The sequence below is a fragment of the Pseudophryne corroboree genome, chromosome 7 (assembly GCF_028390025.1).
Source record: "Pseudophryne corroboree isolate aPseCor3 chromosome 7, aPseCor3.hap2, whole genome shotgun sequence".
NCBI classification, from domain to species: domain Eukaryota; kingdom Metazoa; phylum Chordata; class Amphibia; order Anura; family Myobatrachidae; genus Pseudophryne; species Pseudophryne corroboree.
The window spans coordinates 176,324,179-176,339,174 of NC_086450.1; the positions used below are offsets into that span (position 1 = coordinate 176,324,179).

Here is a 14,996-nt window from a genome sequence, read left to right on the forward strand (position 1 = left end):
ATTCTCTCACAGTGTATCACACCCACGAATCCCTGGGCATCCGTTCTGCAAGTGTTGGGTAGATTGCCGTTTTAATTGTGGGCAACAAAGGTACTATATGCTAATGGTCATCTACTGCTACATGAATGAATAAATAGAAGTAATAAAAACGTGCATACATTATCTACAAAGTCAAACACAGTCCACATAATCTTCACAATGCATTTAAATTCAATAATTTATTAGCAATATAACGTAAAAGCAGTAACAGTCGATACTACCATCTAACATAAGAGGTCCATTCCTGGGCACCACTGCCTGCAGCAGCCCAGGGCAGGACTCAACAGCTTTCAAAGAAACAAGAAAATCACCCACTTTGATGGCAGTAGTTCTCTCTACCACCCAGTATGGCTGATGTAAGTAACGTGCCTTGAGGTTAAAGGAAGCACTGTAAAACTGTGGCTGCTGGTAATAAAAGTCCATGTTTAGTACTGTACTGTAGGGCACGGAATATGATACCCTGATCATACTCCAGCGATTGCCTGATGAAATAACTGGGACTTTTTCTCTGAAAATATATGACAAAGGTTTCTCGAGTTTGAAGTCAACCAGTAGGTGCTACAGGCCAGGAAGAAGAAATTAAAAATGTCAGACAGACTTGTATCCATCCTGCACTGTTGGACAACTAACACAAAGCTTCACAAGTCAGTTATTTGTGATGTCCCATAAAGTGTCCTTTTTGCTGGCAACGGGAGCCGTATTGCAGGATCCCAGTGCTACATGGCTGATAACACTGAATGTACTGTACAAGGAAAAGCAGAAGAGTCCACATTTATGGGAAAATTCCATGGTGGCATCAGGGGAGATAGATGAAATATTTGACCAAATAAATAATTCTTCATGTGCTTTATACATTACACTAAAACATAACAAAAAATCTTTTATTAAATAGGTGAATGGAGCATAAAAAGGTTTTGCCCATAAAATGTCTTTGTACCCTAGAGGGAATTGTCCACCATGGGGAGAGCAGACTAATACTGATGATTCTAAGCAGAGAAGAGACCACCTAGACAAAGGTCTAGAATCCAGCATATCCCCAATAAATATCCATCATGCGCAGCAATGTGAAATATACTCCCAGCATATTTGAAAAGCCCTGAGAAGGAATCAAATGACCAAACTTGGATTGACATTAGAGGTCATATCTTCAGCAGGAAGACAGAATACTTGTAGAAAAGATGTTATTTCATACGGTTTCCCTCAAAAAAAAAGAAAAAGAAGAGGTACCGTGATGAAACAAGGCTTGCAGCCTGTTGTGCAAGGGTGTTCTAGCTGATTATTTCCTATGCAAGATATTGATACACAAAGTTATCTTCATTGTCCACACACCATGTTATCCCACAGTACTGTGCATGTAAAATGTATCACAGTAGAAACAAAAAGTCTAAATTTTTCCCTCTTGTGAGAATTTCTCACACCAACGTGACTTGAGTGTGTGTCCTGGGATTCCAACACTAGATGGTGTATGGTGGTCACCTGGCCCAGCTGCTGAACTGACTGTCCTGGCTGGTCACAGACTTCACACTGCAGCGTTTCTTTACAATCATGTTAATGTACGCTCTCATAATCTTGGTGATTTCTCCCACCTGGATAAACACAAACATGCAGAGACCAGTTTAAATGACGGTGCTACAATTAAACATTATCTCTGAAAATCAATAAAGTCACTCCATGTTTGTAGAACATGAATATACAGTAGATTGTATTGTGGGCATTTTTTATTCATATATTTGTACATATTTCCATTTTTAGTAGAAAGTAATGAACAAAAAAACAAAACCTACTGTCTATTACAAACACTGTGTGAAGGGATTTCACAACAACAACAAAAATCCTATAATGATTGGATGACCATAGAGGATTGCAAGAAAAGAAAAACAGTCTATAAAAGGGGGGAGGGATAGGAAGAGGAGATCATTGGAATTTAATACCTACCGGTAATTCCTTTTCTCATAGTCCGTAGTGGGTACTGGGGATCTGTACTTTAGTACCAGGGGTATAGATTGGATCCACTGGAGCCTGGCACTTTAAAAACCTTTAGTGTGTGTATGTGTGTGCTGGCTCCTCCCCTCTATGCCCCTCCTACCAGACTCAGTCTAGGAAACTGTGCCTGAGGAGACGGACATACCAGGAGAGAAGAAAACCGGTACAACAGTGGTGAAGCACTAAGCCAACACCAACACACAACCATAACCGAAAAGAAGGGCATTAACCAGAATAGAGGATAGCAACACCAACCTAACCAGGACAGCACAGCTATCCCAACAACATAATGGGACTGCAACGGTGGGCCTACTAAACACTTACTCAGGTAAGCAGGCATCGAAGCACTGAGGTGGGCGCCCAGTATCCACTACGGACTACAAGAAAATAAATTATCAGTAGGTATTAAATTCCTATTTTCTCTTACGTCCTTGTGGATACTGGGGATCTGTACTTTAGTACCATGGGGAAATCCCAAAGCTCCCAAATGGGTGGGAGAGTGCTGAGACCCCCGTAACACCGCCTGACCAAACTGAAGGTCATCCTTGGCCAAGGTGTCGAATCGATAGAACTTAACAAAAGTGTTCAAACCAGACCATGTAGCAGCTCGGCACAACTGCAAGGCCGAGACACCTCGGGCAGCCACCCAGGAAGAGCCCACAGATCTCGTTGAGTGGGCCTGAATAGACATCGGCAGAGCCGCCGAAGTATAGGCTTGTTGGATGGTCAACCTGAGCTAACGAGCATTTCATTGCTTAGAAGCTGGACGACCAATCTTGGTGGCACCAGAAAGGACAAACAGCGAATCAGATTTCCGATGACGAGCAATCCGTTCGACATAACCCTTCAGAGCCCTCACCACATCCAAGGACTTTGGACCAATGGAAGCGTCAGACAACACCGGAACCACAATGGGTTGATTCACATGAAAAGCTGAAACCACTTTTGGCAAAAACTAAGGCCAGAGCCTGAGTTCCGCCCTGTCTATATGAAAAATAAAATAAGGGCTCTTACAGGATAAGGCCCCCTTACAGGATAAGGCCCCCAATTCAGAGACATGTCTGGCAGACGCTAATGCTAATAACATCACTGTCTTCCAGGTGATAAATTTTAACTCCACCCTATGTAAGGGTTCAAACTAGAGATGTGCGACGGGCACTTTTCGTGTTTTGGTTTTGGATCTGGATCCTCGCTCGTTTTTTGGATGTGGATTGGTTTTGCCAAAACCACCCTTTCGGGTTTTGGTTTTGGAACTGGATGATTTTTGAAGAAAAAAAAAACACAAAAAGCGCTAAAATCACAGAATTTGGGGGTAATTTTGATCCTACAGTACTATTAACCTCAATAACATTCATTTCCAGTCTATTCAGAACACCTCACAGTATTGTTTTCAGGCCAAAAGGTTGCACCGAGGTCGCTGGATAACTAAGCTAAGCGACCCAAGTGGGCGGCACAAACACCTGGCCCATCTAGGAGTGGCACTGCAGTGACAGACAGGATGGCAGTTTTAAAAACTAGGCCCCAAAGAGCACATAATGCAAAGAAAAAGAAAAAAAGAGGTGCAATGAGGTAGCTGGATGTCTAAGCTAAGCGACCCAAGTGGGCGGCACAAACACCTGGTCCATCTTGGAGTAGCACTGCAGTGGAAGACAGGATGGCAGTTTTAAAAACTAGGCACATAATGCAAAGGGAAAAAAAGAGGTGCAAGATGGAATTATTCTTGGGCCCTCCCACCCATCCTTATGTTGTATAAACAGGACATGCACGTTAACAAACCAATCATTTCAGCGACAGGGTCTGCCACACGACTGTGGCTGAAATGACTGGTTTGTCTGGGCCTCCACAAAAAAAAAAAGAACAATTAATCCCCCCACCAAAAAAGAAGCAATTCATCTCTCCTTGCACAAACTGGCTCTACAGAGACAAGATGTTGTCCTCATCCTCCAATTCCTCACCCCTTTCAGTGTTTACATCCTCCTCCTCACAGAGTATTAAGTCGTCCCCACTGAACTCCACCATCACAGGTCCCTGTGTACTGTCTGGAGTCAATTGATGGTAAAGGCCTTCCTGTAGGAATTTATAATTAATTTTGATGAACATCATCTTCTCAACATTTTGTGGAAGTAGCCTCCTACGCCGATCGCTGACAAGGTGACCCGCTGCACTAAATGGAGTACACACTGGAGGGGGGGCTACTTATGTAAAATAAATCCAGTTTGTGCAAGGGCCTCCAAATTGCCTCTTTTTCCTGCCAGTATACATATGGACTGTCTGACATGCCTACTTGGATGCTGTCACCCATATAATCCTCTACCATTCTTTCAATGGTGACAGCATCATATGCAGTAGACATGTCAGTAATCGTTGGCAGGTCCTTCAGTCCAGACCAGATGTCAGCACTTGCTGCCCTGCATCACCGCCAGCGGGTGGGCTCAGAAATTTTATCTTTTTCCACACAGCCCCAGTTGCAGGAGAAAAAAGAGGAGGATCTGTTGATGGGTCACATTCAGCTGGAACTGACAATTGTCTCACCAGGATGTCTATGAACCTCTGCAGACTTGTGTCTGCTGGAAAGAGAGATACAACATAGGCTTTAAACCTAGGATCGAGCATGGTGACCAAAATGTAGTGCTCTGATTTCAACAGATTAACCACCCTTGAATCCTAGCAAAGCGAATGAAGGGCTCCATCCACAAGTCCCACATACTTTGCGGAATCGCTCCATCTTAGCTCCTCCTTCAATTTCTCCAGCTGCTTCTGCAAAAGCCTGATGAGGGGAATGACCTGACTCAAGCTGGCAGTGTCTGAACTGACTTCACGTTTGGCAAGTTTGAAGGGTTGGAGAACCTTGCACAAGACGGAAATCATTCTCCACTGCGCTTGAGTCAGGTGCATTCCCTCTCCTTTGCCTATATCGTAGGTGGATGTATAGGCTTGAATGGCTTTTTGCTGTTCCTCCATCCTCTGAAGCATATAGAGGGTTGAATTCCACCTCGCTACCACTTCTTGCTTCAGATGATGGCAGGGCAGGTTCAGGACTGTTTGCTGGTGCTCCAGTCTTCGGCATGCATTGGTTGAATGCCGAAAGTGGCCCGCAATTTTTCGGGCCACCGACAGCATCTCCTACACGTCCCTGTCATTTTTAAAAGAATTCTGCACCACCAAATTAATTGTATGTGCAAAACATGGGATGTTTTGGAATTTGCCCAGATGTAATGCACGCACAATATTGGTGGCATTGTCCGATATCACAAATTCCCAGGAGAGTCTAAGTGGGGTAAGCCATTGTGCGATGATGTCCCTCAGTTTCCATAAGAGGTTGTCAGCGGTGTGCCTCTTATGGAAACCGGTGATACACAGCGAGCCTGCCTAGGAATGAGCTGGTATTTGTGAGATGCTGCTACTGGTGCTGCTGCTGTTGCTGCGGGAGGCAATACATCTACCCAGTGGGCTGTCGCAGTCATGTAGTCCTTAGTTTGTTCTGCTCCACATGTCTGTGGTACAGTGGACACTGGGTACAGCCACATTTTTCAGGACACTGATGTCACTTTTCCTAATGTCCCTGTACAGTACTGGAATCGCTTTCCCAGTGAAGTGGAATCTAGATGGGATTTTGTACCAGGGACACACTACCTCCATCAATTGTCTAAATCCCACTGCACCAATGGCGGATACTGGATGCACGTCTAACACCAACATAGCTGTCAAGGCCTCAGTTATCCGCTTTGCAACAGGATGACTGCTGTCATATTTCATCTTCCTCGCAAAGGATTTTTGGACAGTCAATTGCTTACTGGAAGTAGTGCAAGTGGTCTTCCGACTTCCCCGCTGGGATGACTATAGACTCCCGTAAGCAACAACAGCAGCAGCAGCAGTAGATGTACCACTCAAGGATCCTCCGGAGGAATCCTGGTTGTGAGAGGACTCGTCAGTCATGCCAGTGACATGGCCTGCAGGACTACGGATGTTCCTGACTGAGGAGGAAATTGACGTTGAGGGGGTTGGTGACGTGGTTTGCAGGAGAATGGGTACAAGAGGAAGAAGGGATTCAGGTGTCAGTGAACTGCTTACGCTCTTACCCAAAGTTTCTGAACTTGACAATGACTTCTGATGAATGCGCTGCAGGTGACGTATAAGAGAGGATGTTCCTAGGTGGTTAACTTCCTTACCCCTACTTATTACGAATTAACAAAGGTAACACACGGCTTGACACCTGTTGTCGGGATATGTGGAGAAATAATTCCACACTGAAAAGGTGGCTTTTTTTGGTATTTTGCCCAGGCATGACAATGGGCTTATTCATTCCACGGACAACAACTGTCTCCCCTGGTGCCTGATTAAAACAAACCCGATCACCATCAGAATCCTCCTCATCAACTTCCTCCTCAGTGCCGGCAACACCCATATCCTCATCCTGGTGAACTTCAACAGTGACATCTTCAATTTGAATATCAGAAACTGGACTGTGGGTGCTCCTTCCAGCACTTGCAGAGGGCATGCAAACGGTGGAAGGAGCCATCTCTTCTCGTCTAGTGTTGTGAAGGTCAGGCATCGCAACCACTGACACACTTGGACTCTCCTTGGGGATTTATGATACCATCTTAGAACGCACAGTTCTTTGCTGTGCTTTTGCCAGCTTAACTCATCATTTTTCTAGCGAGAGGATGAGGGCTTAAATCGTCATGTGAAGCTGAAACACTGGTCATGAACATAGGCCAGGGCCTTAGCTGTTCCTTGCCACTCCTTGTCGTAAATGGCATATTGGCAAGTTTACGTTTCTCCTCAGACCATTTAAATTAATTTTTTTGGGTCATTTTACTGAACTTTGGCTTTTTGGATTTTATATGCCTTCTACTCTGACATTGGGCATCGGCCTTGGCAGACGACGTTGATGGCATTTCATCGTCTATGTCATGACTAGTGGCAGCAGCTTCACTAGGAGAAGGTGGTTCTTGATCTTTTCCTATTTTATCCTCCAAATTTTTGTTCTCCATTATTTTTCTGGAGTTATATACCACAATATGCGTCACAGGAGAGCGTACCCCTACACCCCACAGGGCAAACCCTGTAAAAATTATTTGGATTAAATATTAATAACCCCTTTATTTGGAGTAAATAATATACAGCACAGGACAGCGCCACTGGACTTGTACGGCAGTACCACTGGACTTGTACGGCAGTACCACTGGACTTGTACGGCAGTACCACTGGACTTGTACGGCAGTACCACTGGACTTGTACGGCAGTACCACTGGACTTGTGTTTATCAGCAAAGCATATTCCTGAACTGACCATATCCCCTGGAACTGGGCCAATAGGTCACAGCCCCCCAACCCCGGAGGCTGGCATTCGTTGTCAGTAGAATCCACGAGTGGATGTAGAAATTCCTGCCTTCTACTAGGTGAGGAACTTGTAACCCCCATGATAGAGAAATCAGAGACTTTGGAGATAAGGTTACTACCTGAAGCATGTGAAGGTGAGACGCCAACCATTTGTCCAGCAGATCCAGGTGAAATGGCCAGGCATGAAATCTGCCATATTGGATTGCCTCATAAGCAGCAACCATCCTGCCCAGCAAGCGTATGCAAAAATGTATGGATACCTTGCGAGGACGGAATGACACAGAGAAACGGACTAGCACACAAAACACAGCAGCGCAGTGTGTGAAATTATGTGTATAACCTTATAGACGTGCAGCGGTGCTACCGCTGGTGTGCTCTCCCCCTGCTATGATCCCCTGGTACCAGTACAGAGGCTGTTTCAGTTTGGGTCTGTGGAGGAGCAGCATGCATACAGCCTTGATGATCCGCAGCAGCAGGAAATGGCGCCTTCCTGCCTCTGGTCCCGCTCTCCGGGAAGTTCCGCCACTTGTAATGGCGCAGAGTCCCCTTCATGTTTTTACTGGCTTTTCAACATAAAACAGTACACACAAAGCCTAATTTGACAGTGAGCACTGCGGAGCATGAGCCCTGAGCCAGTGAAGTCCGCGGCGGGCACAGCAGCTCATGGCCCGTGACCGCCGCGCGACATGCCGCCTATCTGCACCGGCAAAACGCTAACCGGGACCCCGGTGTTAACACTCACTGCACCTGACGCTCTTCGGCATCTGTTAGAGGGTGGCGGCTAGCTGCTGGCGTGAGCACACACAGTTCCATTGTACTGGAAGTGGATATGATCTACGATGAGTAAGCCGAAGTTCCAGAGCAGTGTCCTGTCAGCTGGGATTACGAACCATTAACCCACAGGAGGTTGGTTCGGTCCCCCCTCTAAGACCCACGAAGCAGGTAGACTGGTTGCCAACTAAAATAAATAAAATTAAAAAAAATTAAGGAAACTTTCTGGAGCGCCAAAGAAATGCACCCGGCTCCTTGGGCACATTTTTCTAAACTGTCTGGTAGGAGGGGCATAGAGGGGAGAAGTCGGCACACACATACACAAACTAAAGGTTTTTAAAGTGCCAGGCTCCAGTGGACCCGTTCTATACCCCTGGTACTAAAGTACAGGTCCCCAGTATACACTAGGATGTAAGAGAAAATACATTGTTTTTAATTTAAGCAAGTGCATTATTTCGTTCCAAGGAGTGCAATACTCTGGCACTCTCTTTGGAAATACTGAATTTGTATACTCATCATTTTATGCTGACTAATGACTCCGCTCCAGCAAAAGTTCTGCAAACCTCACACCAACCCTATTCCCACCTATACAACCCACAATAATATACCCTCATACCTATGCTACTCCTACCTATACCACTCACCCTTATGCACTATCACACTTACTCTACTCCCACCTATACTACCTGCAATATTGCACCCTCACACCTACCCTACTCCACCTATACTATCCGCACACCTACCCTACTCCCACCTATTCTATCAAACTGTGGTACTCTTACACCAGTGTACTCTCACACCAACCCTAATCCCACTGACACTAAGAAACGCATATACACCCTGACACTGACATCTACCCTATTCTCACCTATAGTAACTACCCTAATGCTCACTCCTACCCTACTCCCACCTATACTACCTATGCTAATGCACCTCATACCTACCCTACTCACAACTATACTACCCACACTGATGCTCCCTCACCCCTACCCTACTCGCACCTCTACTACCATCACACAAACCCTACTTACCTTTCCCCAACCTACAGCATACTACCAAAACAATGGTACCCTCCCACTTACACCTATAAATACCAATGTTAATGCACTCTAATACCTACATATTTGACCCCTACCTATACTACGCTCACATGTACCCTACCTCCACCTATTCTACCCATACAGAGAGGTGTGGATTAAAATATCGGTAGTGTCTAGACAGTCAATATATATGGTAGACAGTCAATGGGTCGACAGGGTCAAAAGGTCAACATGAAAATAGCAGACACAAAAAAGGTGAACACATGTACTGTGTGTTATTTTAACCCTAACCCTCCCCCTCTTCCTGGTTCCTAACCCTAACATTCCCTCCTGCAGCTTAACCCTAACCCTCCACTAAGTTCCTAACTCTAACCGTCCCCTCTGGCAGCCCTACACTAAAAATCATGCAGAATGAGAAACCATGTGTTGATCTTAATTGTGTTGACTTTTCGACCCTGCCGACCATTTACCTGTTGACCTTTTGACCCCATCAACCATCTGGTATTGACCTACTGAATGTCTATCTTTCATCCGGATACCCATAATAAGTATCCTGAAAACAGTGTGTGAAGCTCGAAAGAAATATTGGCGGTATGAATGCTACCTTTATTTATAGCTATAGGGCCTGTTTCAGAGTTGCAAGAAAAGTGTTAGGAAATGTATGCAGATTTCTGTCTGTAATCAGAGTTGGCTGTACCACCATGTACTGGTGAAACTAATTTTCAGCAGCCCACAAATGCACCAGCCCTATTCATGCAGGCCAATCACAAGTAAGTGCAATTGCCCACAGCAAACTTATCGAAGATTCGAATGCCTGTTGCCACCCAGTTATACTCATCCTACATGTGAAGATACAACTGAGATTCATACGGCTCTAAATTGGCCGTAATTAATGTAAGTTGCACATGCAGGCTCCAATGCAGGCGCAATCTGCTAAAAATTATTATTATTATTAACAGTCTTATATAGTGCAGCATATTCCGTTGTGCTTTACAATTAGAACAGTAGTAATAGAACAAAACTGGGCAAAAACAGACAGACACAGAGGTAGGAAGGCCCTGCTCGCAAACTTACAATCTATAGGTAAATAGGCATGGATACATAAGGATAGATGCTACCTAGTGTATAATGGTCCGCCAGATTGCTAGGATCTTAATGGGTTGTAGGATATGATCACCCAACAATGTTACAAGTCAAAATATGTGAGGTTATGTGGACTGTACAGAGAGGATGTAGTTAGATAGGGAAGCACTGAAGGTTATGTGGATGGGCCTGGAATTTGATAGGCTTGTCTGAAGAGATGAGTTTTCAGGGAATGTTTAAAGGTTTTGAGACTAGAGGTGAGTCTTATTGTGTGTGGGAGGGCATTCCACACAGTGGGGGAAGCCCAGATAAAGTCCTGTAATTTTGAGTGGGAACAAGTAACACATGTGGATGAGAGACGCAGATCTTGTGCAGAGCGGAGAGGTCTGGTAGGGAGATATTTTGAGATGAGTGAAGAGATGTATGATGGTGTAGTTTGGTTAATAGCCTTATATTTGGGGGCGTGGCTTGGCCGAGCATGGAGTAAGGAGCTAGGAGTTAGAGCTCCGTCTATCCTGCTGTCTTTATCCTGATTCCCCCGCTGGTGATCGCTCCTGACCTGGCTCACCCTTTGTCTCTCTTGGCCCTGCACATTTTCAGGGGTCTGCGGGACTGTGTCTCTGCCCTGGGCGGCCGCTGGACGGATCGTGGCCTACACCGCTCTGCCTCACTCCTTCCGTCTAACCGGAAGTGCGGCGCCATATTGAGAACTAACAGCGGGGGCCGGGGACGCGCTGGGCCGGAGCTCCCTTCACACGTGCCCTCTGCTGCTTCTGCTGATCCGGAGGTCGGCGTGTGCCCCTGTCTCCCTCCACCTTGCGACTGGCGGGCTGACTGTCCCTGTGTGGCGGCGATTGCTGCTGACAGTGCGGGGGTGCATCTGTCTGCACTGACCATCCCTCCTGACGACCCCTGCCTCCCTGCACTGCTGGTTGGAGCCTCCCTGTCTGCACTACTCTGCCTGCGGGGCTGCCTGGACACCTGCAGCTATCCTACTCTGCCTACATTGCTGGTTGGCGCTTCCCTATCTACACTACTCTCCATGAGGGTCCACTTGAAAGCCTGCTGCTGATTATACAGCCTGACTGCTGCCACTAAGTATTTCCTTTTCCCTGCTTGTGTTCATTCACCTAAGTGAGACTCTGGAAGCCTGAAGATTTTACAGCCTGTGGTGAGCACGTATTGTTTGTTTTATATCATCGCTACGGGAATCCTCTCTCCGCATTACTTCAGTAGCTTTGCTCTCGCACTTGGCCTCCACTGTTATTGCTATTTCTACCTCCACCCCCGTGTTCCACCCGTGTCCCATCATGGTGCGTGGGGGCAGTGCTGCTGCTGCTACCGCTGCTGCTAAGCTTGAAAAATTTGCTAGAGGCTCTCAGTCTTCCTCCCAACTCACCCGGGGTACTGCTCCCCCATCCCATCCTTCCCCCTCGGGGACACCTCCTCGAGAGGATGACACGTCCCAGTCGACGCAGCAAATTCTTTTGGCCATATCCACGTCCGAACACAGAGTCATGGATAAAATCGGCCAAGTACAAGTGGATATCACTTTAATCAGACATGATATGCAAAAGATTCGTGAGCGGGTGGGGGAAGCGGAGCACCGTATCTCCGACTTAGAAGACATCACCAATCCTCTTAAAGATACGGTTTCCAATCTCACAACTCAAATGTCGGCAGTTAAGGCGAAGCTCTCTGATATTGAAGGAAGACTATGTCGTAATAACGTCCGCTTTGTGGGCCTCCCGGAGAGAGCGGAGGGCTCCTCCCCAGAATCGTTCCTGGAAACATGGCTTCTCCGATTATTTCAACGTGATGACTTTGGTCCTCAGTTTTCTGTGGAGAGGGCGCACCGATTACCTGCCAGGGCTCCTCCCCCGGGCGCACCTGCACGCACTTTCATAGCCCGTTTCCTACACTACAGGGACCGGGATGCGGACCTGCGGCTGGCCCGCACACAGGGTCCTTTGAAATTTGACAACCATGATATTTCTGTTTATCCGGACTTCGCCGTAGATGTCCAGAAGTCGCGTGCGCAGTTCCTTCAGGTCAATAGGAAGCTTCGTGACCATCAAATCCAATATGCCATGTTGTTTCCGGCACGTTTAAGGGTGGTGTATGATGGCTCCACACACTTCTTCAATACCCCTCAAGAGGCGGAGGCCTGGCTGGAGCGTAGACCTCGGGCCCCTAACTGAGGACTGTTTCTCTCTCAGGGGTCGCATTGTTTGCTGGGTTTTGTACTCCTGCTATTCATGTAGCGGGGACGATCTTTAAGTTTAGGAGCTGAATGCTAGGATATAGCCTTTTTGTAGAGGCAATACTTGTCTCTACTCCCTGGGTTTGCTATAGGTTTTCAGCTTTAGTTTAGTTTTTTTGGGATCCAGGCATTTCTAGTTTGGGATGGATATGCAGGGAGGGGGGTGTTTGGGCTGTTTTGGGTTTGTTTGTTTGTTTGTTTGTTTGTTTGTTTTTTTTCTTGTATATGTATTGCTCCATGTGTCACTGTGTTATTTTTTTTATTTTTTTCTTGAATTGTAATGTGTCTATGTTTTTTCTTATATGTGCCTATTGGTCTCCGGATGCTCTACCTGCTTGCTGGTCGGGGGCCGTAGTGGTCCCTTTGCTCCTTCCTTCTCTACACTCCGGGTTCCTCTCTGTTACGTACCCTTCTTGCCTTGGATATTCCTCTTCTTCTGGCGCTCCATATTCGCCCCTTGCTTCTTTTCTCCTTCTGTCCTTTCTTTCTTATACTCATGGCTGCAGGGGTTGATGGACTCCGCATACTCGGCTGGAATGGGAGGGGCCTGAATGACCGCATCAAGCGGGCTCTGGTTTTATCTCAGGTGAGGAAGTATAAGGCAGATATCATATGCCTCTCCGAAACACACTTGGTTGGTACTAGAACCTTGGCTCTCAGGAAGCCCTGGGTTGGTCTCTCCTATCATTCCACCTTTTCTGCTAATTCCAGGGGGGTTTCAGTTTTGGTGCGAAAGTCGGTTAATTTCCATTTAGTTCATAGTCAAATTGACCAATATGGCAGGTATGTATTCCTTAGGGCTTATGTTAACCGTACACTTTTGCATATACTTGCTGTTTATATCCCCCCCCCCCCCACTACAATAATGAAGTACTCCGACAGGCAATGTCGTTTATTGCTACTTCTCCCTCAGCACCGGTCCTTTGCATCTGAGATTTCAATAATGTTTTAGATAAAGTTTTAGATCGGTGGGCTGAGCTTCCCCCTTCTCTACCCTCTACTTCCCCGTCCCCCACACCGTTTGCGAGGCTGGTTGCCGAGCTTGGGCTCCTGGATATTTGGAGGCTGAGACACCCTAAACAATTACAATACTCTTGCCACTCGGCCAGTTTTCACACGTTCTCGAGAATAGATTTGGCCCTCGTTTCCCCTGATCTCACTGCTAGAATACTAGATGTCCAGTACCTACAGAGGGGAATCTCGGACCACTCACCCTTGCTGGTGGCCCTAGATTCTGTGCCTGTCTGTGGGGCTAAACTTTGGAAATTGAACCCCTTTTGGTTGACCTTGTTGACTGATCATGAGGCCTTGGTACGTGAATGGAGTGATTTTGAGGTTCATAATGCATCCTGTTCTGATCAACTGGTTAAACATGACGCATTTAAGGCTTCGCTACGGGGCTCCTTCATACGACAAATAGCTACTGTCAAAAAATCTAGTAGGGAGGAGGAGGTACGCCTGGAGCTTGCCTGTTCCCAATCTGAGTCTGTTTACCTTTCTACTAGGACCCTTAGTGACCGAGTGAGGTGGTATTTGGCCAGGAAGCCTGGTCTGACCATTTACTTGATAAATCAAGGCGTAAATTACTTTTCTCCCAGCATACCCTCTATTCACAATCGGACACGGGGGGTAGTTACTTGGCTTTTCTAGCTCGGCGGGAGAGAACTGGAGGTTCCATTCAGCAGATCTGTGATGCCCAGGGCGAAATGGTCTATGCCACTCCTGAGATAGCCCAGGTTTTCCAGTCCTTTTATTCCTCGTTGTATGCCTCTAAAGTCACTTATACCTCCAGTCAACTACAGCAATATCTTTCATGTATTGTCCTACCACAATTGTCCCAACAATCTATATATTTTCTAGATGCTAGTATCACTCCAGAGGAAGTTGAGGCAGCTATTGCCTCCTTCCCTAATAAAAAGGCCCCGGGTAGCGACGGTATACCGGTTGAAGTCTATAGACAATATCGTGCATACTTTGTCCCTTATCTTTTGACTCTCTTTAATGCTTTACTAGAGGGTGCTCGTTTGCCTCCTTCTATGTCAGAAGCTATTATTGTGGTGATCCTCAAACCAGGTAAGGACCCTACGACCCCAGAATCCTACCGCCCAATCTCATTGCTACCTACTGATGTCAAGATTTTGGCCAAAATTCTGGCACTTAGACTCAATAGTGTTATCACTTCGATCATTCATGATGATCAGACAAGATTTATGCCAGGCAAGTCTACTCTCCAAAATTTGAGGCAACTGTTTTGTCACCTGCAGATGGGGGACCAGTCCGAGTCGGGGGCTGTGGTGGTTTCCCTGGATGCTGCCAAAGCCTTCGACTCTGTGGAATGGGAGTATTTGTGGGAAGTCCTTAGACGATTTGCTTTTGGCCCCAAATTCATACGCTGGGTACAATTACTCTATTCCTCCCCCGTGGCTCGAATATCTGTCAATGGCTATGTAACATCCCCATTTGCTTTGACTCGTG

At 46.4% G+C, this 14,996-nt stretch overlaps 1 protein-coding gene across 1 annotated transcript in view; it reads right to left on the reverse strand.

Moving 5' to 3' along the window:
• Positions 1 to 203: 203 nt before the first annotated feature.
• LOC134944878 (unconventional myosin-X-like) overlaps positions 204 to 14,996 on the reverse strand; it is a 271,284-nt gene continuing 256,491 nt past the window's right edge. The window contains exon 41 of the mRNA XM_063933792.1: positions 204 to 1,625. Coding sequence (XP_063789862.1) covers positions 1,512 to 1,625 — 114 coding nt within the window. The 3' untranslated portion in view covers positions 204 to 1,511. The remainder of the gene's footprint in view (positions 1,626 to 14,996) is intronic.